General features: G+C 48.7%; 2 protein-coding genes across 2 annotated transcripts in view; one reads left to right on the top strand and one right to left on the bottom strand.

Annotated features, from left to right (window-relative positions):
- aco2 (aconitase 2, mitochondrial) overlaps positions 1 to 17,069 on the bottom strand; it is a 54,889-nt gene extending 37,820 nt beyond the window's left edge. The window contains exons 1-4 of the mRNA XM_080217536.1: positions 17,005 to 17,069; positions 6,454 to 6,593; positions 4,100 to 4,358; positions 787 to 879 (exon numbers count right to left, since the gene is read on the bottom strand). Coding sequence (XP_080073662.1) covers positions 787 to 879; positions 4,100 to 4,358; positions 6,454 to 6,593; positions 17,005 to 17,040 — 528 coding nt within the window. The 5' untranslated portion in view covers positions 17,041 to 17,069. The remainder of the gene's footprint in view (positions 1 to 786; positions 880 to 4,099; positions 4,359 to 6,453; positions 6,594 to 17,004) is intronic.
- A 415-nt stretch (positions 17,070 to 17,484) lies between these two features.
- The window catches only part of phf5a (PHD finger protein 5A), a 49,319-nt gene continuing 40,333 nt past the window's right edge, over positions 17,485 to 26,470 (top strand). Inside the window, exon 1 of the mRNA XM_080217391.1 lies at positions 17,485 to 17,564. Coding sequence (XP_080073517.1) covers positions 17,513 to 17,564 — 52 coding nt within the window. The 5' untranslated portion in view covers positions 17,485 to 17,512. The remainder of the gene's footprint in view (positions 17,565 to 26,470) is intronic.

The following is a 26,470-nucleotide window of genomic DNA, read 5'->3' as shown; positions in this document are numbered from 1 at the left end:
GAGGAAACCGGAGCACCCGGAGGAAACCCACGCAGACACGAGGAGAATGTGCAAACTCCAGACAGACAGAGACAGGGCCGGGATTTTAACCCAGGTCCCTGGAGCTGTGAAGCAGCAGTGCTAACCACTGTGCTACCATGCTTCTCCTAGTTTCTAGTTCAGTTGGGTTGCCTGGGAAGCTGGTGGAATTTAAACTCAATTAATAAAGCTCTGATAACAAAAGGTAATCTCAGTAACAGTAACCATGAAACCATCAACTGGCTTAAAAACCCACTTGGTTCACTAATGGCCTCCATGGAAGGAAATCTGCCTTCCTTACCTGGTCTGGCCTAAATGTGACTCCAGACCCACAGCAATGTGTTGACTCTTAACTGCCTTCTGAAATGGCCCAACAAGCACTAATGCGGAGAACTAATGCTGGCCTTACCAGTGATACCCATATCCCAAGAAAGAATAAGGTGGGGGGGGACCTTGCAGAGGACTCTCAAGACAATCACAACACCAATGAACTAAACATGCAAGTCAGTCACTGCTCTCACATATAGTTAGGTAATTACAAAATCATATTCAGAGCCCTGGCGGGGTGGGGGGAAAGAGACATTGTAGGAGGCAGAAGGCACAATGCCAAAAGCATTACTCAAAATATTCCAAAATGTTCATTAGCCTGTGAATTGTTTCCTGCCTGCGTGTATATGTATTTTAACATTTACCTACGTGTGGATTTGGTTTGTGACTGACAGGAGCTGCAGGGCAAACTTTTACACTAGCGAGTAAAGATCACTTTACCTGGTGGATGATACCAGATCCGGGTTTCCAAAAACCAACTCCGTATTTCGCTCCTGCTGTTGCCAAGAAGTTATAAACTTCTTCGTTCATTTCCTACAAAGGAAAGGTGGCAGTTAAGTGGTTGATGCGAAGGTTAAACTGATCAATTGCTGAATGTCAGCCTCTTACCAAGAAGCAAGGGAATCAAAGATATCAAGCAAAGCAAATTATTCACCACCTTTTAATTTATTTGTAACCAGTAGATGGAATTTGCTACGTTATGTGTTTTACAACATAGAAGTTAATCCAAAATGTTTACTGCAACATATAACATATCCCTTCAAATGAAATATCTATTTCATTCATCCTTCTGTTTACAGATTCTATCTGAAGGTCAGACAATGAGTCTGCCGTAGTCAACTCAGCACTGGCCCTTGGGAAACATCGCTATCTACTATTTTTCAGTCCATCTACCAACAAACATCTATCATGATTGGCTGATTCCTATCCTTTAATTGGCCCTCCCTCTTTAAGCCTCAATTTTGTTAACCAGCCTTTTGTGGTACTTTGTCAAACATTTTAAAACCCATATAGACAACTTCCACCACATTCCCTTGATCAATTAGATTAGCAAGGCACAATCTGTCTTTTACAAACTCTTAATTAAAACGGAAAGTGCTGGGGAAACTCGACAATTCTGGCAGGGCCAAAGATATGCTGGTTAGTTGGATTGGCCATGCTAAAATTGCCCCTTAGTATTAGGGGTTTTAGCATGGGGTTGTGGGGATAGGGCCTGGGTGCAGACTCAATGAGCCAAATGGCCTCCTTCTGCACTGTAGGGGCTCTCTGATTCTATAATCTGTGGAGCTCTGAAAAAGTCAAAGTCTTGAAATGTTATCCCAGTTTCTCTCTCCATGGATGTTGCCAGACCTGCTAAGGGTTTTCTGTTTGTATTTCAGATTTCCAGCATCTGGTATTTTGCTTCTCAAACTCTTACTGGTTCTGCTTAATTAAGTCTAACATATCCAAGTGCCTGTTGATTTTTTTTTCTGATCAACGATTCCAAAACCTTATCCACTACCTACAATAGGGCAGCACGGTGGCACAGTGGTTAGCGCTGCTGCCTCAAAGCACCAGGGACCTGGGTTCGATTCCAGCCTCAGGTCACTGTGTGCGAAGTCTGCACAGTCTCCGCATGTCTGTGAGAGTTTTCCCCAGGTGCTCCGGTTTCCTCCCACAGTCCAAAGCTGTGTGGGTTAGCTTAATTGGCCATGCCAAATTATCTCTTAGTGTAGGGACTCTGATTCCATGAACTAACTGGTCTGTAGTTCTTGGACTGTCTTTTCTTGAAGATGGGTATTGCATCGGCTACACTCCAATCCTCTGGCACTTCTCATCTCTAGATGATTAAGGCAACCCCACCACTATCTCCACTCCCACATCCTCTAACAACCTGGGATACAAACCATCTAGACCAGGAGATTTACCCAGCCACCACCACAACCCTGCTCCCTGCATCGACCCCGCCGTGGCCCGCACCCCCCCACCCATCCTCCACACTGGCCCTCCACCCATGGCCATGCACTAACCTCCAAATGCACCCTTCATCCAGCGCCAACCCACCCACGGCCCTGCGTTGACCCCACCTCCATCCCATCCTCCGCGTCCCCCCCCACCCCAAATACCCCACGCTGACCCTCCCACTCCTCCCCACCCTCCAGTTTAGTTTGAACTCTCCCCAGTGACATAAATGAACATTCATCTCAGTACCACTCTCCTGTTCCTTTTGAATAGGAGCCTTCTGACCAAAACTGGTCCCAATTCCTCAACAATCTGAAGCCCTCCGTCCTGCATCAGGCTTCAGCAAGCATCAATCCTCTCGTATATTCCTGTTTCTACTCCAGCTAGCAGTGGCACTAGAAGTAATCCAGAGATTACAACATTTAAGTTGCTGCTTTTTAAACTTCTTCCTTAACCCTGAAAATCTGAAGTTGAGACCACAGCATTTGTCCTCCTTATGTCAATGATATCGACTCATACCATAGCTTTCGGCTCACTCTGTTCCCACTGCAGAATATTCGGAATGTCCTTTACCCTGGCACACAATGGGGGAAGCACAATAAGAAGTCTCACAACACCAGGTTAAAGTCCAACAGGCTTATTTGATAGCACAAGCTTTCACAGTGTTGCTCCTTCTTCAGGTGAGTGAGGAATTATGTTCACAAACAAGGCATATATAGACAAGTTCGATCTACAAGATAACTGTTGGAATGCGAGACACGGCGGACAGAGTACCCTTCGTTGTCCAGAACTTCCCCAGAGCGGAGAAGGTACGGTATCTTCTCCGGAGTCTTCAACATGTTCGTCTTGCCAAGGCCCTCCCCACACCCCCACTTCTTGCCTTCAAATAACCACACAACCTCAAACAGACCATTGTATGCAGCAAACTACCCAGTCTTCAGGAGAACAGTGACCACGACACCACACAACCCTGCCACAGCAACCTCTGCAAGACATGTCGGATCATCAACAGAAATGCCATCATCACATGAGAACACCATCCACCAGGTACACGGTGCATACTCTTCCAACTCGACCAACGTTGTCTACCTAATACACTGCAGCAAAGGATGTCCCGAGGCATGGTACATTGGGGTGATCGTGCAGACACTATGATAACGGATGATTGAACACCGTTCAACAATCACCAGGCAAGAGTGTTCTCCTCCTTCACCAGTCACGGGCATTTAGCCTCTGATCTTCAGGTAAGCGTTCTCTAAGGTGGACTTCAGGATCATTGAGCAGAGACTGATAGCCAAGTTCTGCACACGAGGTCAGCCTCAACCAGGATCTTGGATTCACGTCACACTATCTGTAACCCCCACAACTTGCAAAAATCTCACTAACTGTCCTGGCTGGAGACAATACACATCTTTTTAACCTGTGCTTAACCCTCTCTCCACTCACATTGTCTGTACCTTTAAGACTTGATTACCTGTAAAGACTCACATTCCAACCATTATCTTGTAAGTATCTTTATATGCCCTGTTTGTGAACACAAGTCCTCGCTCGCCTGAAAAAGGAGCAACACTCCAAAAGCTTATGCTGCCAAATAAACCTATTGGATTTTAGCCTGGTGTTGTGAGACTTCTTACTGTGCTTACCTCAGTCCAACGCCAGCATCTCCACATCACACAATGAGAGAAATAGAGAGAGAGAAAAACTGAAAGGTAAAGATAATTGTGCACGACACTAAGATGGTACACTGGAGTGTTAGAAGAATAGCTGCATTTAAATAGAAACTTGTCAAAATGCTCTTCATCCAATAGGTTACCTTGGCTCTGGCCAAATCTTTCTCTCCACCAATCTGAGCTTCGATCAAGTGATCACAGTGAATTGTAGATGGCACAGCCACTCTGGGTAACCCACTGCTAATGAACTGAAGCATGGCCATCTGAGCTGTGGCATCCTGCATGGCTACTCTGTCAGGTCGGAGGCGCAGATACGTCTTCCCGCGACCGATTTCCTGGTTGACAGGATCATCGAGGTGACTGTATACAATCTTTTCTGACAAGGTCAAGGGTTTGTCCAGCCTGTCACACAAGACAAAATTTAAGTGTTAGAATTGGGCTGTGGATACGTGTGGAAACCAATGAATGCAGGGTTTGTTTTTCAAATGGCTTTGTGGTTTTAACTCAACGGTGCACATGAATCCATGGAATTTGCCAGAATTTCCCATGGCATTGCAGAGACCCAGGATCAAGTATGGTCTTCAGGTGAAGAAGGGTTAGAAAACAGCATGTTAACAGACCTGAGGATGCAATCAGAATTCAGTTCACATCAAGTCAAAGAATCCTAGAGTGCAGGAGGAGGCCCTTCAGCCTATTGAGTCTACACCGACCATAATCCCACCCGGGCCTTATCCCCATAGCCCCATGCATTCACCCTAGCTAGTTCCCCTGACACTAAAGGGCAATTTAGCATAGCCAATCCACCTAACCCGCATCTTTCAGGCTATGGGAGGAAAGCAGAGCACCCGGAGGAAACCCATGCAGACACAGGGAGAACATGCAGACTCCACACAGACAGTGACCCAAGTCAGGAATTGAACCCGGGTCCCTGGTGCTGTGAGGCAGCAGTGCCAACCACTATGCCACCCTTTATATGTTCCTTATTTTGAGTGTTGCTATTATGAATTCATAAATCATCAACAAAAATGAAAACTGTCTATTTCACATTGCCATAGGTGAAGGGTACAATTACAACACACAACATGTTTACAAGGCTTGTTTCCATTGTAAACATTGCCAATGTATTTTTTGAACTAATTTTACTATGGTATCAGGGACCAATTGCAGAGTCTAGTGGAGGCATCAGGGCATTGAAAGACAGACTGCCCACCCTGCTTCAACAGCCAACAAGTACGAGTACAGCTACGGTGATTATGGAAGCAAACAATTTATCTACTAAATTAGATGAAAGTAAAATTCTGCAAGCGCCAGATTATTGTCACGTGTATTAGTATACAGTGAAAAGTATTGTTTCTTGTGTGCTATACAGACAAAGCATACCATTCATAGAGAAGGAGAGAGTGCAGAATGTAGTGTTAGTCATAGCCAGGGTGTAGAGAAAGATCAACTTAATGCAAGATAGGTCCATTCAAAAGTCTGACAACAGCAGGGAAGAAGCTGTTCTTGAGTGGGTTGGTACGTGACCTTAGGCTTTTGTGTTTTTTTCGCCCAATGGAAGAAGGTGCAGGAGAGAATGTCTGAAGTGCATGGGGTTCTTAATTATGCTGGCTGCTTTGCCGAGGCAGCAGGAAGTGTAGACAGAGTCAATGGATGGGAGGCTGGTTTGTGAGATCAATTGGGCTGCATTCATGACCTTTTGTAATTCCTTGTGATCTTGGGCAGAACAGGAGCCATACCAAGCTGTGATACAACCAGAAAGAATGCTTTCTATGGTGCATCTGTAAAGGTTAGTGAGTGTCATATGAGGTAGAAATGTGATGGGTTTTGTTATCAAAAAAGGTGGGGAGGGGCAGGTGGAGCAAAAAAGTCAGGGATAGAATGAGGATGATGAGATTGCATGAAAAAGTCATGGAACAAAAGGCAAAGGGAACGGTGACGATAGTATTGAAGAATGAAAAACGTTGGTCCAGAATAGGTGCAAATAGCAGAATAAAGGTCAGGAGTTCAATTAACCAAATGAAGTTTTTTTTGACATTTTGTTTAAGGAACATTAGTGAAATATCCCTTAGTTCCCTTAGACGAGGGATAGGAGTTTAAAAAAAAATCCCAAAAGTCATACCCAGCGTGTGCCTTACAGTTGCACATGGGGAAGTGTGACCAGGATAGGTGTAGACCTGCGGATCTCAGCTTCCAGTCCAGGGTACGTGAAAGTGAAAGTCTTCACAGCAGAGAAACAGGTCAGTGTCAGCTCTGGGAGTCATATGAATTCAAAACATTAACTCTATTTCTCTCTCTACAGATGCTACCAGACCTGCTGAGTTTTTCCAACATTTTCTGTTTTGATATTGGATCTACGTTGGTGTTTGTGCTCCACACAGGCCTCCTCCCAACATATCCGTATGTTCCTTCCTTATGGATGCATATAGCATCTATGCTTTTTACCCTTGTGGTAACAGGCTCTGCAGTCTCCAGACCTCTGAATAATGATTCCACCTACCTTTTGCGAATTATGCCAAGGTTTTTCTGCAGTTTGTTGTAATCGATGTACTCTTGGGGCTCGAAGCGACTCATGGCTACTTTGGCCCGCCTGCACACGAGGGAAAGATGGTACCTCCTGGCGCCATGGCCCAGGGTGAGCTGCAAGAAGTGAAAAAACACCAATTACAGAAAGCACACAGTAGGGCCTGTTTAATACAAACTGCAACAGGCCCTGAATTTACCTTGGAATTTGGAGCAAATATATCACCAGTAAAAAGGTCAAGTTGCAGGGAAGTGAACAGTCAAGATCAGTTTGGGTGAGAACAACATTTATTACAGGTCTCAGGAGGTTTTCAACTATTTCCAGGTCTGAGTCAGCTGTTGGAACAATGGGTTAGGATCCCTGAGCTTGGGAAGAGGGAAGGAAAACCAACTTGATTGCAATCTGGATAAGTTCTGAAAATTTCCTGTTTGGATGTCAGGGGTAAGACTGGAGCGTGGTTAGAAAATGTAGAATGCTGTCAACTGACCACAAATTCCACACCCGAGTGTTACACTGCAGGCAGCATCACAGCTGGCTGGAGGCTGGGCTCAGGAAACTTGGACACATGCACTGTCAGCAACTTGATACTGATTGGGAATAACCAAAGAACAAGACGGAAAACATTGCGAAATAACATTGCTGTTCAGGTCTGGAATCAGATTTAATTTCATCGGCAGCACCTCCCAAACCCACTTTCGTCTAGAAGGAGGGGAAGAGAGATGAAGAGGCAGGCACACGGGCCCACAGGCCACCACCAACTCTGAATCACGTACATCACCTTTCCTTCAGCATCACTGGTCGAAATGCTGAGACTCCCTAACAAACAGCACTGGGAATGTGTTAGTGAGCTGTCAACTTGAAGTTGGCAGCTCACCATCATGTTCTCAGGGGGAATAGCAATAGGCATTACATGCTTGCCTTGCCAATGTCTCCCATGTCCAGTGAGGGGATTTTAGTTCAAAGTAACTTTTAAAGGGGAATTAGGCCCAAAGATTAGAGAGTCTTTACAGCGAGGGAGGCGGCCATTCGGCTCATCAAACCTGTACTGACAGCAATCCTACTCCAGCCCTATCCCTTTAACCCACATATTTACCATGGTAACCCACCTGACATTAAGGGTCAATTTAGCATGGCTAATCAACCTAACCCACACATTTTTGGAGTGTGGGAGCACCAAGAGGAAACCCATGCAGACACTGGGTGAATGTGCAGACTCTGCACAGAGTGATTCGAGGCTGGAATTAACCCGGGTCCCTGGCGCTGTGAGGCAGCAGAGCTAACCACTGTGCCACGCTTTTTCTTGCATTTCCAATACATGCTTAATAAAGGAAAACATCCCAAGGGAAAATCATTCGCAGAGCTATGGAGAAGAACTTGCTCATTAATTGCATAGCACTTTCAAAGGGCTGGCAGAGGCATGAGGAGCTGAATGATCTTCTTTGTACAACTCTGATTTTTCCTCACTTAGTCCAGTGGTGTTGAAGGCAAATATAAAATTTCTAATTCACTCCGGCCAAACTCAGAATCTCAGACCTTGCTACTCTATCATAGCCAGCTTCTCAGTGGATAAGACTTAGCTGAGAAGGAAGAATTTATCACTCTCTCACAGCCTTTGGAAATGAATCAACTTGATTATCCTATCAACCTCACAGGGAATTCTATAGCTGATTTATAGCAACAAGGGGTTCAAAACCACATTCATTACGTACAGGTGACTCACAATGCCTCGATTAAATTATATAACCTTCTGTCTGTTACTGTTGTACCGGAACATTGCCTGGTTTTCCTTGGGAAAGGAGATGAACAATATAAATGTGCATATTCGTGGGGAGGGAATAGAGCCAATGTTGAGTTTAGATGACCCTTTGTCACTCTGAGGAAGGGTCAGCCAGACTCGAAACATTGGCTTTATTCTCTACCCACAGATGCGCTCAGACCTGCTGAGATTTTCCAGCATTTCCTGATTTTGTTTCAGATTCCAGCACCCGCAGTACTTTGCTTTTATTATAATTCTGTATAGTACCAGACCCAAACCAGCTGGCTTGATGACAAGTCAGACAAACCTTTACATCCGTACACATACAAATCTTAAAGGGGACAGAATACCCTAAAACGATACCCTCGACTTTCTAATCAGGACTATGGTGCGAGTGCCCAAAAGCAAGCTCTTGTCTGAAGGCCTGATGGTGCTTCATCCTCAGCTGATTCCTTGATGCTTTCTGTCAATGGTGGCTTGTCTTTCACTCTCTGGGGTAGAGTAAGGAGGCAATTCCCAAGCTAACCTCAGCCAGAAGAATTGAGCCCAGGTTCTTGACACTATTCTGAATCACACAGGCACCTTCTAACTAAGCTAACTGGTACCCCATTAGTAAAGTACAAAAGCACAGAAGTTGTGCTACTAAACCTTCATAGAAACACTGGTTCAGCTCCAGCTGGGGTACCATGGCCACTTCTACCCCCTATTATTTTGGAAGGATGTTGCAGCCTGAGAGGATGCAAAGGGATGAGGGAACATGAGGAAACATGAGGAAATTTAATTTTAACAACAAGTTGTGGTGATCTGGAACGTTCTGACTTAAATGGTGCAGATGTAGATTCAGTATTAGGGCAGCATGGTAGTACAGTGGTTAGCACTGCAGGCTCACAGCGCCAGGGACCTGGGTTCAATTCTGGCCTTGGGTCACTGTCTGTGCGCAGTTTGCACATTCTCCCTATATCTACATGGGTTTCCTCCAGGTGCTCTGATTTCCTCCTATAGTCTGAGTGATGTGCTGGTTAGCTGCATTGGCTGTACTAAATTCTCCCTCAATGTACCCAAACAAGCACTGGACGGTGGTGACTTTCACAATAACTTCATCGCAGCGATAATGTAAGACTACTTGTGACGCTAATAAATAAACTAACTTTCAAAGTGGAATTGGATAAATGCTTGAAGAGGAAAAAAAATATGATTCTGGAGAAAGGGCAGGGGAACTGTTTCCAAAGAGCTGGCACAGGATGAATGGCCTCATACCATGCTAGGAAAATGTGAACAGAGAAGAGAAGTGCAGAATGAGGCCATTCATCCTACTCTACCATTCAATAAAATTGTGGCTGATCAGGTTGTGGTCTCAAATCCACTTGTCTGCTGCCCCCCCTCCGCCCTCCCAAATTCCTTCACTTCCTAGTGATATCCAAGGATATTTTGGCCTTGGGAGTGCAGAGGATGTTCACTAGGCTGATACCAGAGATGAGGGGGTTGGACTATGAAGAGAGACTAAATAGACTGGGTCTGTACTCGCTGGAGTTTAGAAGGATGAGGGGGGATCTTATAGAGGCGTATAAGATAATGAAGGGGATGGATAGGGTAGAGGTAGAGAGATTCTTCCTGCTTAGAAAGGACAGCAGGACTAGAGGGCACAGCCTCAAGATAAGAGGGGGGGAGCAGTTTAGATCAGAGTTGAGGAGGAACTTCTTCACTCAAAGGGTGGTGAATCTCTGGAATTCTCTGCCCGTTGAAGTGGTGGAGGCTACCTTGCTAAATATATTTAAGTCACGGGTAGATAGGTTTTTGACAGACAAGGGAATTAAGGGTTATGGGGAGAGAGCGGGAAAGTGGAACTGATCCACTTCAGATCAGCCATGATCTTATTGAATGGCGCGGCAGGCTCGAAGGGCTAGATGGCCTACGCCTGCTCCTATTTCTTATGTTCTTCGTGCATCAAAAATCTAGATTTGAGTTCTCTCCCCCGCTCCGACTCCTGCTGCCTCCCCAAAACCCTTCATTTCCTAGCGTGTGAAAAATCTAGACTTGATTTAGCCTCTAATACTCTCTGGGGAAGAAAATGCCACAGATTAATATCCCTCAAAGAAAAAAATTCTCATCTCAGTCTTAAAAAGCAGACATCTTACTTTTAACCATGCCTCCTCGTTTCAGTCTACCCAACACGTGGAAACAACTAGCTACCATATCAATTCCCCTCAGGATCTTACCTGTTTAAATAAGATTGATGGCACGGTGGTTAGCACTGCTGCCTCACAGCGCCAGGGACCAAGTTCAATTGTGGTCTCGGGTCAGTGTATGCGGAGCTTGCACATTTGCCTTGTGTCTGCATGGGTTTCCTCCCACAGTCCAAAGATGTCCGGGTTAGGTAGATTGGACATACTAAATGTGTAGGGTTACGGGGATAGAGCCTGGGTGGGATCGTTGTCGGTGCAGTCTCGATGGGCCAAATGGTCTCACCCTGCACCGTAGGATTCTATTCTAAGATTATTCTCCGCTACATCATTCTATAAGATGCTTGAGGTAAATACGTAAATAATGTGGCATCACTACACCTACCCACTAGGTGTAAAATATATCCTCTTTTCTAAGGAAATACAAACTGACATTAGAGGCAGTCCAGAGAAGGTTCACTAGATCGATCTCAGGCACTGAGGGATATTCTTTTGAGCAGAGGTTGGGTCTGTAATCACTGGAATTTAGAAGAACGAGAAGCGACCTTAGAGACACACATGATTCTCAGGAAGTTTGATAGGGTAGACGCTGAGAAGTTATTTTCCCACGAGGGAGAGTCTAGAACCAGGGGGCAGAATCTCAGAGTAAGGGGTCGCCCATTTACAACAGAGATGAGGAGGAATTTCCTCTTTCAAAGGGGAGTGAATTATGGAATTCTTTACCATAAAGGCCTGTAGAGGCTGGGTTATTAAGTATGTTAAGGCTGAGATGGACATATTTTTAATCAGTAAGGGAATTGAGGGTCATGGGGATAAGGCAGGAAACAGAGTTTGATTTATTATTGTCACATGTATTAACACAGTGAAAAGTATTGTTTCTTGCGTGCTATACAGACAAAGCTATGCTCATATGATTATTATATCAGATCAGCCACGATCTTATTGAATAGCAGAACAGACCTGATGGGCCAAATAGCCTACATCTGCTCTTACCTCCCTGGCGTTGTCCTTCCAAGAAAGGGAGCTTGTCGTAAGAGGGGGAAGCTCCTGAATGCAGTCAGTAACATGTTCAGAGGATGACTCCACCCAGAACAGCTTGTCACTGCTGATGGTACGGCACAGGATGAGCGCCAACTTTTAACAACAGCTAACAGCGCGATGTGAACAGCTGCCAAACTGCTCAGAACATCAGGCACATTTAATATAGCTCACCCTGCACCTTTGTAATTAAAATCTATGATAAGGGCATACAATTAGCACCAACATTTTCCTGATACAGGCAGCTGTCTGGACTATGTGGAGACAGACAGGTGTTGGGCACCATTCAAGCATTTCATGAGGAGAAACAGGCGAGGTCCTCCTGCCCATTGAGTCCACATCAACACACGAGAGACACCTGACCCCCCACCTAATTCCATTAACCTGCACTTGGCCCATAGCCTTGAATCTTATGACATGCCAAGTGCCCATCCAGGTACTTAAAGAACATGAGGCAACCCGCCTCCACCACCTCCCAGGCAGCATATTCCAGGCTGTCACCACCCTCTGGGTGAAAAAGTTTTTCCTCATCCTCCCCGCCCAAACCTCCTGCCCCTCACCTTGAACCTATGACCCCTTGTGATTGACCCTTCAACTAAGGGGAACAGCTGCTCCTTATCCACTCTATCAATTGCCCTTAATCTTGTACACCTCGAGAGAGAGAGAGAGAGAGAGAGAGGGAGAAGGGTTGCATTGCCCTGTGCCCTTGGTATCACCTTAGTTGTTAATTTCCAGTCTCATGTGCTGTTTGAAACTTGGCCAACTTTCTCTTCCATAAAGTAATCTCATACACTTGCAAAAAAAAGACACCATGGCATTTAGCCAAACACCATTTACTAATGGTCAGAGTTCTGCTGCACAAGTAATAAAAGACTAAATCAGGCCAAAGGTTATTACAATTGTACAAAGGGCACACTATAGTGACGGACTATTCTCTCCCTCCCAAAATCCTTGATCTCACTGGCATGAAGTCAGAGAAAAAGGGAAAGCAAGCAAAGATCGGTGCATCGCCATAAATAACCAAAATAGGCTATCAACACAGATAGCATTCTACTTTGTCATGGTATCAATATATTCAAATAATCTCTTGACATGCACTTGCACAGCCTGTCAACCATCTGCAAGACACAAGTCAGGAGTATGAGGAATACTCTCTATTTGCCTGGAGTGCAGCTCCAACAATACTCAGGAAGCTCAATGCCAGCCAGGTCAAAGCCGCCCCACTTGATTGGCACCCCCTTCAGCACTGGCAACATTGCAGTGGCAGCAGCATACACCATTTTATACTACGGGAACTCACCAAAGATCCTTCAACAGCACCTTCCAGAGCCCTGATCTCTACCACCTTGAGGGACAAAGGCAGCAGGTGTATGGGAACATCACCACCTGCAAGTGGTAATGTTCCCACAGAAGGCTAACTTGGAACTATTTTGCCATTCTTTCATTGTCAATAGACCAGAACCCCAGAACTCCCTCCCCAACAACACCGTGGTATAGTCAGACCACTTGTACGCTCAGAAGACATCGCACCACCACCTTTTCAAGGTTAAATCAAGGTAGAAGTAAATAGTGGCTTTGTCAGCGATGCCCATATATCGTGAGTGAGTTAAAGCAAATTGTAATTAGTAAAATCTTTTCCAAAGAAATTGAACCGATTTAACTGGGAAAAGTTGTTGCACACCAGGTGTTTAATCTGCTCTGTGTCACACTTTTGATCAGACCAACCTGTCACACTTTTCCAGTTCTGAGAAGGGGACTTCAATCCACAGTATTAATGTGTTAACCATTATGCTACTGTGCTGCCCTACATGGTGACATTGATGGATTTGCAATAATGCATGCCACTGAATGATACAGAACACTGATCATTGGGCCCACAGTTACGGAACCAGTTAGCCCCATTCTTTCTCCAAAGCCATGCAATTTGCAATTTTCTGCCAATTAACACCAGAAATACAGCATTGCCTCAGGGGCGGCATGGTAGCACAGCAGTTAGCACTGCTGCTTTACAGCTCCAGGGTCCTGGGTTCGATTCCCGGCTTGGGTCACTGTCTGTGTGGAGTTTGCACATTCTCCTCATGTCTGCATGGGTTTCCCCCAGGTACTCCGGTTTCCTCCCACAGTCCAAAGATGTGCAGGTTAGGTTGATTGGCCGTGCTAAGAAATTGCCCCTTAATGTCCAGGGATGCGTAGGTTAGTGGGTACAATATGTAGGGATATGGGGGTAGGGCCTGGGTGGGGTTGTGTTCGGTGCAGACTCGATGGGCTAAAGGGCCTCTACCTACATTGTAGGGTTCTATGATATAGTCATAAAGCAGTACAGCATGGTAACAGGTCCTTTGGCTCAACTAGTCCAGGCCAAACATGCTGCCCTCCCAGATAGTTCCAATTTCCCACCTTTGGCCCATTGCCCTCTAATCCTTTCCCATCCATGTACTTACCCAAATCTTTCTATTGTACCTGCCTCAACCACTTTCTCTGGCAGCTCATTCTACATGTGCACCACGCTGTGCGTGAGTTTATCCCTTAGATCCCTTTTAAATCTCCCCACCTCTCACTTTAAACCTATGCCCTCTGGTATACAATTCCCCTTCCTGGTAAAAAAAAATCCAAAGTGGGATTTTCTGGTCGCAATTGTTCTAAAACTGGAAAATCCCACCTGAGGTCAACAGACTATTGCATGGTCCGCCCTCCCACTGCCATTGCCCTCTCTTCAAAGGCAGGACAGGAAAATTTTACCCTATGTGCATTCATCCTATCTATGCCCCTCATGATTTTGTACACCTCAATAAGGTCACCCCTCATTCTCCTACGCTCTACGGAATAAAGTCGTCTGCCTGTAACTCAAGGCCAACTAGTCCTGGCAAGATCCTCATAAATCTTCTTTGCATTCTTTCCAATTTATCAACAGGGTGACCAAAACTATGCACAATTTTTTTTCCACTCAGTAACTACACATCGCTTCCAAGGTAACCAGACAATGAACATTCCCTGCCCACAAACAATCACATAAGGTCAATCAGCCTATCAGGAAATTTGGCATGTCTGCTATGACTCTCACCAACTTTTACAGATGCACCATAGAAAGCATTATTTTTGAACGTATCACAGCTTGGTATGGCTCCTACTCTGTCCAAGCCAGCGAGAAACAAAAGATCGTGAACATGGCTCAATCCATCACGCAAACCAGCCTCCCATCTACTGACTGTCTGCACTTTCCATTGCCATGGCAAAACAGCCAGCCAAATTAAGGATCCCACGCACTCTGAACGTTCTCTCTTCCACCTTCTTCCATCGTGAAAAGAAGTCTGAGGTCACATACCAACCAACTCAAGAACAGCTTCATCCCTGCTGCCATCGGGCTTTTAAATACACCTACCTAGCATCTAGTTGATCTTCCTCGACACCCTAGCTATGAGTTGTAACACTACATTCTGCACTCTCTCCATTCCTTCTCTATGAATGCTATGCTTTGTCTGTATAATGCACAAGAAACAATACATTTCACTACAAACTAATACGTGGCAATAATAAATCAAATCATAACTGCACCAGCTCTCAGAATGAGCAATTCAGCTTCCATTGTGCCATTGCACGCCGCCCCCCACCCCCAAACCCTGTACATTCTTCCTTTTCAGGTAATAATCCAATTTTCTCTTGAACGCCTCTACTGCATGAACCTGCCTCCACCATTCTCAGGCAGTACATTCCAGATCTTAACCAGTCACTGCGTGAAAAAGTTTCTCACATCTCCATTTCTTCTTTTGCAAATGCCTTCACGCTTAAATATGTCCACCAGCGGGGACAGTTTTTCCCTAACTATTTTGCCCAGGCCCCTCATAACATAGAGCCCTACAGCACCGGGGGGCGGCATCTGGCCCATCAAGTCACATCATCCACAATCCCATCAGGCCCTATATCCAGAATCCCATGCATTTACCCTAGCTAGTTCCCCTGACACTAAGGGGTAATTTAGCATGGCTGATCCATCTAACCTGCACACCTTTGGACTGTGGGGGTGAAACCAGAGCACCCAGAGGAAACCCACGCAGACTCAGGGAGAACATGCAAACTCCACCCAAGCTGGGAATCAAACCCAGGTCCCTGGTGCTGTGGGGCAGCAGTGCTAACCACCGTGCCGCCAAACTGTGAAAACCTCTTTTTTTCTTGATTCTTTCATGGAATTTTGCTGTCGCTGGCCAGGTCAGCATTTGTTCTCCCTAATTGCCCTTGAATTGTGTGCCTTCCTGATCTATTAAACAGGACAACTAAAGGTCAACCACATTAATCTGGAATCACACATAGGCCTAACCAGGTAAAGATGGAAGATTTCCTCCTTTACAGGCCTTTAGGAAACCAGATTTTTACCTGACACTTTCAAATTCCAGAATTCTATGTTATTTTAATTTAAATTCAACCAACTGTCCTGCTGGGATTTGTACTAATGTCCTCAAGAGGATATGCCTCTGAACCCCCTAGTCCAGTGACATAACTACTGCACCACCACATGCATTCTTTTCTTTGAGGAAAATGGTCACAATGTCAACACCTTATCTGCACAGCTTCTGTTTCGGTGGATCGTTAAAGGTTGAGCTCAGCTGGTTGGACAACTGGTTAGTCGTGCAGAACGACATCAACAGCATGGGTTTAATGCCTGTGCTGGCTAAGGGGGGACATTAAGGGGCAACTTAGCACGACCAGTCCACCTAACCTGCACATCTCTGGACTGTGGGACAAAACCCAAGTTTATCACCACCAGTCAGCTCTCTCAGTCACCTGGGACTATGGCGACTTTACTTTTTACCTTGCAGTTTTACAACTTTTTATTTACTGCGCTGTGCTTATAAGTTCAACGCTGTCTAGATTTTTTCCCATGCCTTGTGCGCTCTTCCAGTTTAATCTCCAGCATTACCCCACTTGCAGTAGTGATATATACAGCACAAAGGGGTAGAAAGCAGAATATAAGTTGGCCAAGGATTGATTACAGAGCTCTGCCCTCCAAATTATAGGGCTCCATTTGCAGGCAATGTCCCAGAAGAAGTGTAACCTTGCTGTCACCTTGGCAGTGTAGGGCAGACTGGTGCCCTTGGAACACAGTAAGAAATCTCACAACACCACGTTAAAGAATTACCTGACGAAGGGGCAAAGCCCCGAAAGCTAATGGAGTTTGCTACCAAATTGTTGGACTTTAACCCGGTGTTGCGACACTTCTTACTATGTTTACCCCAGTCCAACGCCGGCATCTCCACATCATACCTTGGAACCCACCAGCCCCATATAAACGTTTAATTCCCCCTGGTCACCACTACCCACTCCCCCACCCCGTATCCCCGGGCGAGGCTCACGGCGGGGCCCCATGAGCCGGTTGCCATGGGAATGGGGCCACAGGGAGCTGGTTACCGGCGCGGGAGCGGGAGATTGAGGGGGTTTTTTTGTTATACAGCGTGGTGACAGAGAGGATAGATAGCTGAACTCAGTCAGCTGGGAGCGGGGACCAGGAGCTCGGTGTGGGGTGCCGGGCCCCCGCGCTGAACCACCGCCGCGCTCGGTTACCTGGAGCCCGCGGACAGTCAGGACGCGCGCCGCCATTTTGTTCACTGACAAAGATGCCGCCTGCCGATGACGTCACAGGGCCGCCATTAAATACCTACCGCAGGTCCTAACCGCTGAGAGACAAACATTGATTCCAATTGCAGAGTCTTCCTCACAAACCCACCACACTGACATCTTCATAATATTAACACTATATTTAATACAAAACAACATCCAGATGAGACACGTGCTAATGCTGCAAAATTGTATTTTCTTTTACTTTCAGCTGATATGTCCTTCTACCCGGACGTGACATCTGCCATCTCTCCCTGTCAGGCATTAAACTTCACTCTTTTTATTTTTTTTATCCGTGCAGGTGAATAGATTAAAAAAACAAAAATCAGATTTTCTTATTTCCCTGGCTGACGTTAACCGGTTTTGTTTTGTTTCAGTCCAGTTAGCCAGGAGGCGGGGGTCAAAGTTCGAGCGGGAGTAGTTCCGGGGCGGGTTGACGGTTGGAGCGCGCACCATGGCGAAGCATCATCCGGACCTGATCTTCTGTAGGAAGCAGGCGGGAGTGGGTAAGGCCCGGAGCCGCACCGCGCCAGAGCGCAGCGAGGGCGGCTGCAGGCAGCGCTGATCGTCCCCATCATTTCCACATCATGGCTCCAATTAACCCTGCAGCGCCGGCATGGCGCTGGGACACACAGCCGCTGACTCCTCCCCCACCCCCTCTCACTGTCCGCCCTGCCCCCACCCCCTCTGCCCCCCCCCCCGCAGCCCACCTCCCCTCCCCCCCCCGCAGCCCACCTCCCCTCCCCGCCCCAGTACCCCATCTCCCCTCCTCCCCCCCCTCCTCCCCCCCTCCTCCCCCCCCCATCTCCCCTCCTCCCCCCCCCATCTCCCCTCCTCCCCTCCTCCCCCCCCCCCATCTCCCCCCCCCATCTCCCCTCCTCCCCCCACCCCCATCTCCCCTCCTCCCCCCACCCCCATCTCCCCTCCTCCCCCCACCCCCATCTCCCCTCCTCCCCCCACCCCCATCTCCCCTCCTCCCCCCACCCCCATCTCCCCTCCTCCCCCCACCCCCATCTCCCCTCCCCCCCCCACCCCCATCTCCCCTCCCTCCCCCACCCCCATCTCCCCTCCTTCCCCCACCCCCATCTCCCCTCCTTCCCCCACCCCCATCTCCCCTCCTTCCCCCACCCCCATCTCCCCTCCTTCCCCCACCCCCATCTCCCCTCCTTCCCCCACCCCCATCTCCCCTCCTTCCCCCACCCCCATCTCCCCTCCTTCCCCCACCCCCATCTCCCCTCCTTCCCCCACCCCCATCAGACATTTCGGAAAGACAGACAGGTAGCTCTGTTAATTAAGGATAACGTTAGGGCGGTAGTGAGAGACGATATAGGCTCTAAGGAGCAAAATGTGGAATTGGTGTGGGTGGTGATAAGGAATAGTAAGGGAAAAAAGTCATTGGTGGGCATGGTCTATAGTCCCCCAAATAATAACTTTGAGGTAGGGCGGGCTATAAAGAAGCGAATAACAGATGCTTGTAAAAATGGAACAGCAATAATCATGGGGGATTTTAACCTACATATCGATTGTTCAACTCAAGTCGGACACAGTGGACTTGAGGAAGAGTTCTTAGAATGCTGTTGGGATAGTTTCCCCAAGCAGTTTGTTACAGAGCCTACAAGGGGGCAAGCTGTCTTGGGTCTGGTCCCGTGTAATGAGATAGGTAAAATTAATGACCTTCTTGTGAGGGATCCTCTTGGAATGAGTGATCACAATATGGTTGAATTTCTAATACAGATAGAGGGTGAGAAAGTAGGGTCACAAACCAGTGTCCTCTGCTTGAACAAAGGGGAGTACGATAGGAGGAGGGCAGAGTTGGCTAATGTAGACTGCGAGTGCAGACTAGTTGGTAGGGCAGCTGAGGAACAGTGGAGGGTTTTTAAGGAGATTTTGCTCCACTCAACAAAAATATATTCCAGTGAAAAAGAAGGAATGTAAGAAAAGGGATAACCAGCCATGGATAACTAAGGAAATAAAGGAGAGGATCAAATTAAAAACCAATACATCCAGAGTGGCCAAAATTAGTGGGGAACTAGAAGATTGGGAAAGCTTTAAAAAAAACAACAAAGATCTACGAAGAAAGCAATAAAGAAAGGAAAGGTAGATTATAAAACTAAACTAGCACAAAATATAAAAACTGATAGTAAAAGTTTTTACAAATATATAAAACTGAAAAGACTGGCTAAAGTGAATGTTGGTCCCTTAGAAGATGAGAAGGGGGATTTAATAATGGGAAATGAGGAAATGGCCGAGGCCTTAAACAAGTTTTTTGTGTCAGTCTTCACAGTGGAGGACACAAATAGCTTATTGATAATTGATAGTCATGTGACTGTAGGGAGTGAGGACCTTAAAACAATCACTATTACTAAAGAGGTAGTGCTGGGTAGGCTAATGGGACTAAAGGTGGACAAGTCCCTGGGTCCGAATGGAATGCATCCCAGGGTGCTAAAAGAAATGGCAGAAGTAATAGCAGATGCGTTAGTTGTAATTTATCAAAATTTGCTGGATTCTGGGGACATGCCAGCTGATTGGAAAACAGCTAATGTAACGCTACTGTTTAAAAAAGGAGGTAGACAAAAGGTGGGTAACTACAGACTGGTTAGCTTAACATCAGCAGTTGGAAAAATGCTGGAATCTATCATTATGGAAGAAATAGCAGAACACCTGGAAAAGAATGGTTCAATCAAGCAGACACAGCATGGATTCATGAAGGGAAAGTCATGTTTAACGAATTTACTGGATTTTTTTTTGAAGATGTAACGTATGCAGTTGACAGAGGGGACCTGGTGGATGTGGTGTTTTTAGACTTCCAGAAGGCATTCGATAAGGTGCCTCACAAAAGGTTGCTGCATAAGATTAAGGTACATGGAGTTGGGGGTAAAGTGTTAGCGTGGATTGGGTATCTAACAGAAAGCAGAGAGTTGGAATAAATGGGTGCTTTTCCGTTTGGCAGTTGGTGACTAGTGGCGTGCGGCAGGGATCAGTGCTGGGGCCTCACGTGTTTACCATATACATAGATGATCTGCAGGAGGGAACCGAGTGTAGGGTAACAAAGTTTGCGAATGACACAAAGATGAGTGGGAAAGCAAATTGCGTGGAGGACACAAAGTCTGCAGATAGATTTGGATAGGCTGAGTGGGCAAGGATCTGGCAGATGGAGTATAACGTTGGCAAGCGTGAGGTTATCCACTTTGGGAGGAATAATAGTAAAATGGACTATTATTTAAATGGTGAAAAATTACAACATGCTACTGTGCAGAGGGACCTGGGGGTCCTTGTGCATGAATCACAAACACTCAGTCTGCAGGTGCAGCAGGTGATCAAGAAGGCAAATGGAATGTTGGCCTTTATCACAAGAGGGGTAGAGTACAAAAGCGGGGAGGTCTTACTGCAATCGTACAAGGTACTGGTGAGGCCGCATGTAGAGTACTGTGCAATTTTGGTCCCCTTATTTGAGAAGGGATATATTAGCTTTGGAAGGAGTACAGAGAAGGTTCACCAGGTTGATTCTGGAGATGAGGGGGTTAGCTTATGAGGAGAGATTGAGTAGACTGGGCCTGTACGTGGAGTTTAGAAGACTGAGGGGAGATCTTACAGAGACATATAAGATAATGAAGAGGCTAGACATGGTTGAAGCAGAGAGATTATTTCTACTTAGAATGGAAACAAAAACTAGGGGGGGCACAGCCTCAAAATAAGGCGGAGTCAATTTAGAACACAGTTGAGGAGGAACTTCTTCTCCAAGAGGGTAATGAATCTTTGGAACTCTCTGCACATTTGAAGCAATAGAGGCTACCTCGTTAAATGTGTTTAAGTCACAGGTAGATAGATTTTGACCAATAAGGGTTATGGGGAGCAGGCGGATAAGTGGAACTGAACCATTATCGGATCAGCCATGATCTTTTTGAATGGCGGGGCAGGCTCAAGGAACTAGATGGCCTACTCCTGCTCCTATTTCTTATTTTCTTATGTTCTCTCCCTCTCGTGTCCGCCCCCCCCCCCGCCCCTTCTCCCTCTCGTGTCCGCCCCCCCCGCCCCTTCTCCCTCTCGTGTCCGCCCCCCCCGCCCCTTCTCCCTCTCGTGTCCGCCCCCCCGCCCCTTCTCCCTCTCGTGTCCGCCCCCCCCGCCCCTTCTCCCTCTCGTGTCCGCCCCCCCGCCCCTTCTCCCTCTCGTGTCCGCCCCCCCCGCCCCTTCTCCCTCTCGTGTCCGCCCCCCCCGCCCCTTCTCCCTCTCGTGTCCGCCCCCCCGCCCCTTCTCCCTCTCGTGTCCGCCCCCCCCGCCCCTTCTCCCTCTCGTGTCCGCCCCCCCCGCCCCTTCTCCCTCTCGTGTCCGCCCCCCCGCCCCTTCTCCCTCTCGTGTCCGCCCCCCCCGCCCCTTCTCCCTCTCGTGTCCGCCCCCCCCGCCCCTTCTCCCTCTCGTGTCCGCCCCCCCCGCCCCTTCTCCCTCTCGTGTCCGCCCCCCCCGCCCCTTCTCCCTCTCGTGTCCGCCCCCCCCGCCCCTTCTCCCTCTCGTGTCCGCCCCCCCCGCCCCTTCTCCCTCTCGTGTCCGCCCCCCCCGCCCCTTCTCCCTCTCGTGTCCGCCCCCCCCGCCCCTTCTCCCTCTCGTGTCCGCCCCCCCCGCCCCTTCTCCCTCTCGTGTCCGCCCCCCCCGCCCCTTCTCCCTCTCGTGTCCGCCCCCCCCGCCCCTTCTCCCTCTCGTGTCCGCCCCCCCCGCCCCTTCTCCCTCTCGTGTCCGCCCCCCCCGCCCCTTCTCCCTCTCGTGTCCGCCCCCCCCGCCCCTTCTCCCTCTCGTGTCCGCCCCCCCCGCCCCTTCTCCCTCTCGTGTCCGCCCCCCCCGCCCCTTCTCCCTCTCGTGTCCGCCCCCCCCGCCCCTTCTCCCTCTCGTGTCCGCCCCCCCCCGCCCCTTCTCCCTCTCGTGTCCGCCCCCCCCGCCCCTTCTCCCTCTCGTGTCCGCCCCCCCCGCCCCTTCTCCCTCTCGTGTCCGCCCCCCCCGCCCCTTCTCCCTCTCGTGTCCGCCCCCCCCGCCCCTTCTCCCTCTCGTGTCCGCCCCCCCCGCCCCTTCTCCCTCTCGTGTCCGCCCCCCCCGCCCCTTCTCCCTCTCGTGTCCGCCCCCCCCGCCCCTTCTCCCTCTCGTGTCCGCCCCCCCCGCCCCTTCTCCCTCTCGTGTCCGCCCCCCCCGCCCCTTCTCCCTCTCGTGTCCGCCCCCCCCGCCCCTTCTCCCTCTCGTGTCCGCCCCCCCCGCCCCTTCTCCCTCTCGTGTCCGCCCCCCCCGCCCCTTCTCCCTCTCGTGTCCGCCCCCCCCGCCCCTTCTCCCTCTCGTGTCCGCCCCCCCCGCCCCTTCTCCCTCTCGTGTCCGCCCCCCCCGCCCCTTCTCCCTCTCGTGTCCGCCCCCCCCGCCCCTTCTCCCTCTCGTGTCCGCCCCCCCCGCCCCTTCTCCCTCTCGTGTCCGCCCCCCCCGCCCCTTCTCCCTCTCGTGTCCGCCCCCCCCGCCCCTTCTCCCTCTCGTGTCCGCCCCCCCCGCCCCTTCTCCCTCTCGTGTCCGCCCCCCCCGCCCCTTCTCCCTCTCGTGTCCGCCCCCCCCGCCCCTTCTCCCTCTCGTGTCCGCCCCCCCCGCCCCTTCTCCCTCTCGTGTCCGCCCCCCCCGCCCCTTCTCCCTCTCGTGTCCGCCCCCCCCGCCCCTTCTCCCTCTCGTGTCCGCCCCCCCCGCCCCTTCTCCCTCTCGTGTCCGCCCCCCCCGCCCCTTCTCCCTCTCGTGTCCGCCCCCCCCGCCCCTTCTCCCTCTCGTGTCCGCCCCCCCCGCCCCTTCTCCCTCTCGTGTCCGCCCCCCCCGCCCCTTCTCCCTCTCGTGTCCGCCCCCCCGCCCCTTCTCCCTCTCGTGTCCGCCCCCCCCGCCCCTTCTCCCTCTCGTGTCCGCCCCCCCCGCCCCTTCTCCCTCTCGTGTCCGCCCCCCCCGCCCCTTCTCCCTCTCGTGTCCGCCCCCCCCGCCCCTTCTCCCTCTCGTGTCCGCCCCCCCCGCCCCTTCTCCCTCTCGTGTCCGCCCCCCCCGCCCCTTCTCCCTCTCGTGTCCGCCCCCCCCGCCCCTTCTCCCTCTCGTGTCCGCCCCCCCCGCCCCTTCTCCCTCTCGTGTCCGCCCCCCCGCCCCTTCTCCCTCTCGTGTCCGCCCCCCCCGCCCCTTCTCCCTCTCGTGTCCGCCCCCCCCTGCCCCTTCTCCCTCTCGTGTCCGCCCCCCCCGCCCCTTCTCCCTCTCGTGTCCGCCCCCCCCCCGCCCCCCCCCCCCCACAACAATTCTACCCAAGCCCTATCTGTGTAACCCCGTCTACTTATCCTGCTAATCAGAGGCAATTGAGCAAGGCCAAACCACCAAACGTGCACACCTTTGGAGCATCTACCTTTTAGCTAGCTTTTGCCGTGTCTGTTGATGTTATTAGAAATCTATCAATTTCTGTCTTGAACGTGCTCAGTGGTTGAGCTTCTGCAGCTCTCGGATCAAGAATTCCAAAGATTCACTGCCATCTGTCTTAGAAATTCCTCCTTACTTCAATTATAAATGGCCGTGACCCTTATTCTGCGACTGTTCCTTGATTCTAAACTCAATGACAGGGGAAACATCTATATTCTAGCTCTAAAGCAGACAGGAAGTGGATGTACCTATAAGATTGACCTGCTGTTAATGTACAGCTATATATTACGTTTGTATATGTGTCTTTATAATCTTTCAAAGTTCTCTTGAATTAAGTGTACTTCACTTTGTGCAAAGCTAGGGTTTGGAAATCCTAAAGAGCTGGATGTTTTCCCAGAAACGACCAAGCTGTGACCTCAGCTGCTCAGAGAAGAGCAACTGTGGAAAGCTACACCATCAGGAGTATCAGAAAATATGCCAGGAGATAAAGAGTGGGAATCAGAGAGACTAGGGCTGTATGTACACAAGTATTTAAAGTTGGCAGGACAAGTTAAGAAGGTTGCTAAAAGGGTAAATGGGATGCTTGGCTTTATAAATTGAGGTAGAATCAGGTAGTTGTAATGAGCCTTTTTTTTAATAAAACACTATTTCAGCCCCAAATGGAATATTGTCACCAATTTTGGGCGTCAAGCTTGGGGAAGGCCTTACTGAGCTTGTACAAATGAGATTTGTTACAATTAATAAAAGGTTAAGTGACATAACATAAGAAATAGGAGCAGGAGTAGGCCATCTAGCCCTTCGAGCCTGCCCCGCCATTCAATAAGATCATGGCTGATCTGAAGTGGATCAGTTCCACTTTCCCGTTTTCTCCCCATAACCCTTAATTCCCTTGTCTATCAGAAACCTATCTACCCGTGAATTAAATATATTCAACGAGGTAGCCTCCACCAGTTCAATGGGTAGAGAATTCCAGAGATTACCACCCTTTTGAGTGAAGAAGTTCCTCCTCAACTCCGTTCTAAACTGCCCCCCTCCCCCTCTTAATTTGAGACTGTGCCCTCTAGTTCTGTTTTCCTTTCTAAGCGGGAAAAATCTCTCTACCTCTACCCTATCTAGCCCCTTCATTATCTTATACATATCTATAAGAACACCCCTCAGCCTTCTAAACTCCAACGAGTACAGGCCCAGTCTATTCAATCTCTCCTCGTAAGCTAACCCCCTCATCTCCGGTATCAGCCTGGTGAACCTTCTCTGTACTCCCTCCAAGGCCAGTATATCCTTTCGCAAATAAGGGGACCAAAACTGCACACAGTACTCCAGTTGCGACCTTACCAGCACCCTGTACAGTTGCAGCAAGACCTCCCTGCTTTTATGTTCTATCCCCCTCGCTATGAAGGCCAACATTCCATTCGCCTTCTTGATCACCTGCTGCACCTGCAGACTGAGTTTTTGCGATTCGTGCACAAGGACCCCCAGGTCCCTCTGCACCGTAGCATGATGACAAAAAGCAGGGGGGATGTAATTTACACAGTGAGATGGCACGTTCTGGAGAATACTGTCCGAAAGGCTAGTGGAAGCAGATTTCATAGTAACAATAATAAGGAAATTGGATAAATACTTTTAAACTTGCAGACCTTTGCATTTGAGGTGAGAGTGGAGAGATACAGAAGGGTCCAAAGGGGCAATTTTTTCTCACACAGGGTGGTGAGTGTCTGGAACAAGCTGTCAGAGGTAATAGTTGAGGTGGGTACAATTTTGTCTTTTTAAAAAGTGTTTAGACAGCTACATGGGTAAGATGGGTATAGAGGGATAGGGGTCAAATGCAGGCAATTGGGACTAGCTTAGGGGTTTTTAAAAAGGGGGCAGCATGGACAAGTTTTCATACTATAGACTCTGATCTCTGGGACAAGTGCAGGGGAGCAAACTAATTGGCTGCCTCTTTCAAAGAAAAGATGCAGGTGCAGTGGGCTGAATGGCCAGCTTTTGTGCTATATCCTACATTAATTCCATCTAATCCCTGATTCTATGCAATTTGTCCTTGGGCTGTAACTTTTCACCATATATGTTAATGACTTAGATGAGAAAATAGAGAGCTGTGAATCCAAATTTGTGGATGACACGAAGGTGGAATCTCGAGCTTGCTCCCCAGTAAAGATGTGGCTGCGAGGACAATTAGGCCTTTCCAAGCTGAGATTGATAGATTTTTGTTGGGTAACTGAGGGATAAGGAGCCAAGGCTGACAGACTAAATGGCGATCAGCCATGAATAAATTAAACAGAGCAGGTTCGAGGGGTTGAATGGCCCATTCCTGTTCTGTTCATCATCTTGTGTTACTAATGTGTAATATCAAATATTCCAGCAAATGAATACTTGTATGGGTCAAGAGCAATGTCTGAATCCTTAATTGCTTTTTGGCTCTGCTTACATTAGTATTAAAGCCTCTAGGGCTATAGGCACAGTGGCACTGTTATTGCAAGAGGATTTGAGTAAAGATATCTTGCTGTACCTTAGTGAGACTACACCTGGAGTATTGTGTACGGTTTTGGTCTCCTTACCTGAGGAAAGATGTACTTGCCATTGAGGGAGAGTAACAAAGATTCACCAGGCTGATCCCTGGAATGGGTGGGATTGTTCCAAGAGGAGAGATTGAGGAGAATGGGCCTGTATTTTCTTCTTAGAATGAGGTGGTTGAAATATACAATATTTTACAGGGCTCAACAAGGTAGGTTTAGAAAGGTGTTTCCCCTGGTTGGGATGGGGTTCAGAACCAGGGGACGCAGTCACAGAATCGGTCAGCCATATAGCACTGAGATGAGGAGGAGTTTCTCCACTTGGGGTGGTCTATCATTGGAATTCTGCCCAGGGAGTTGTATAGGCTCAGTCATTGAGTATCTTTCTAAATGTTAATGATATCAAGGGTGGCATGGTGGCGCAGTGGTTAGCACTGCTGCCTCACAGTTCCACAGACCTGGGTTCAGGTGTGGCTTTGGGTAACTGTGGAGGTTGCACATTCTTC

This window comes from Carcharhinus amblyrhynchos, chromosome 35 (genome assembly GCF_965287045.1).
Source record: "Carcharhinus amblyrhynchos chromosome 35, sCarAmb.v2.hapA, whole genome shotgun sequence".
Taxonomy (NCBI): domain Eukaryota; kingdom Metazoa; phylum Chordata; class Chondrichthyes; order Carcharhiniformes; family Carcharhinidae; genus Carcharhinus; species Carcharhinus amblyrhynchos.
This window is presented reverse-complemented; position numbering and strand designations above follow the sequence as displayed.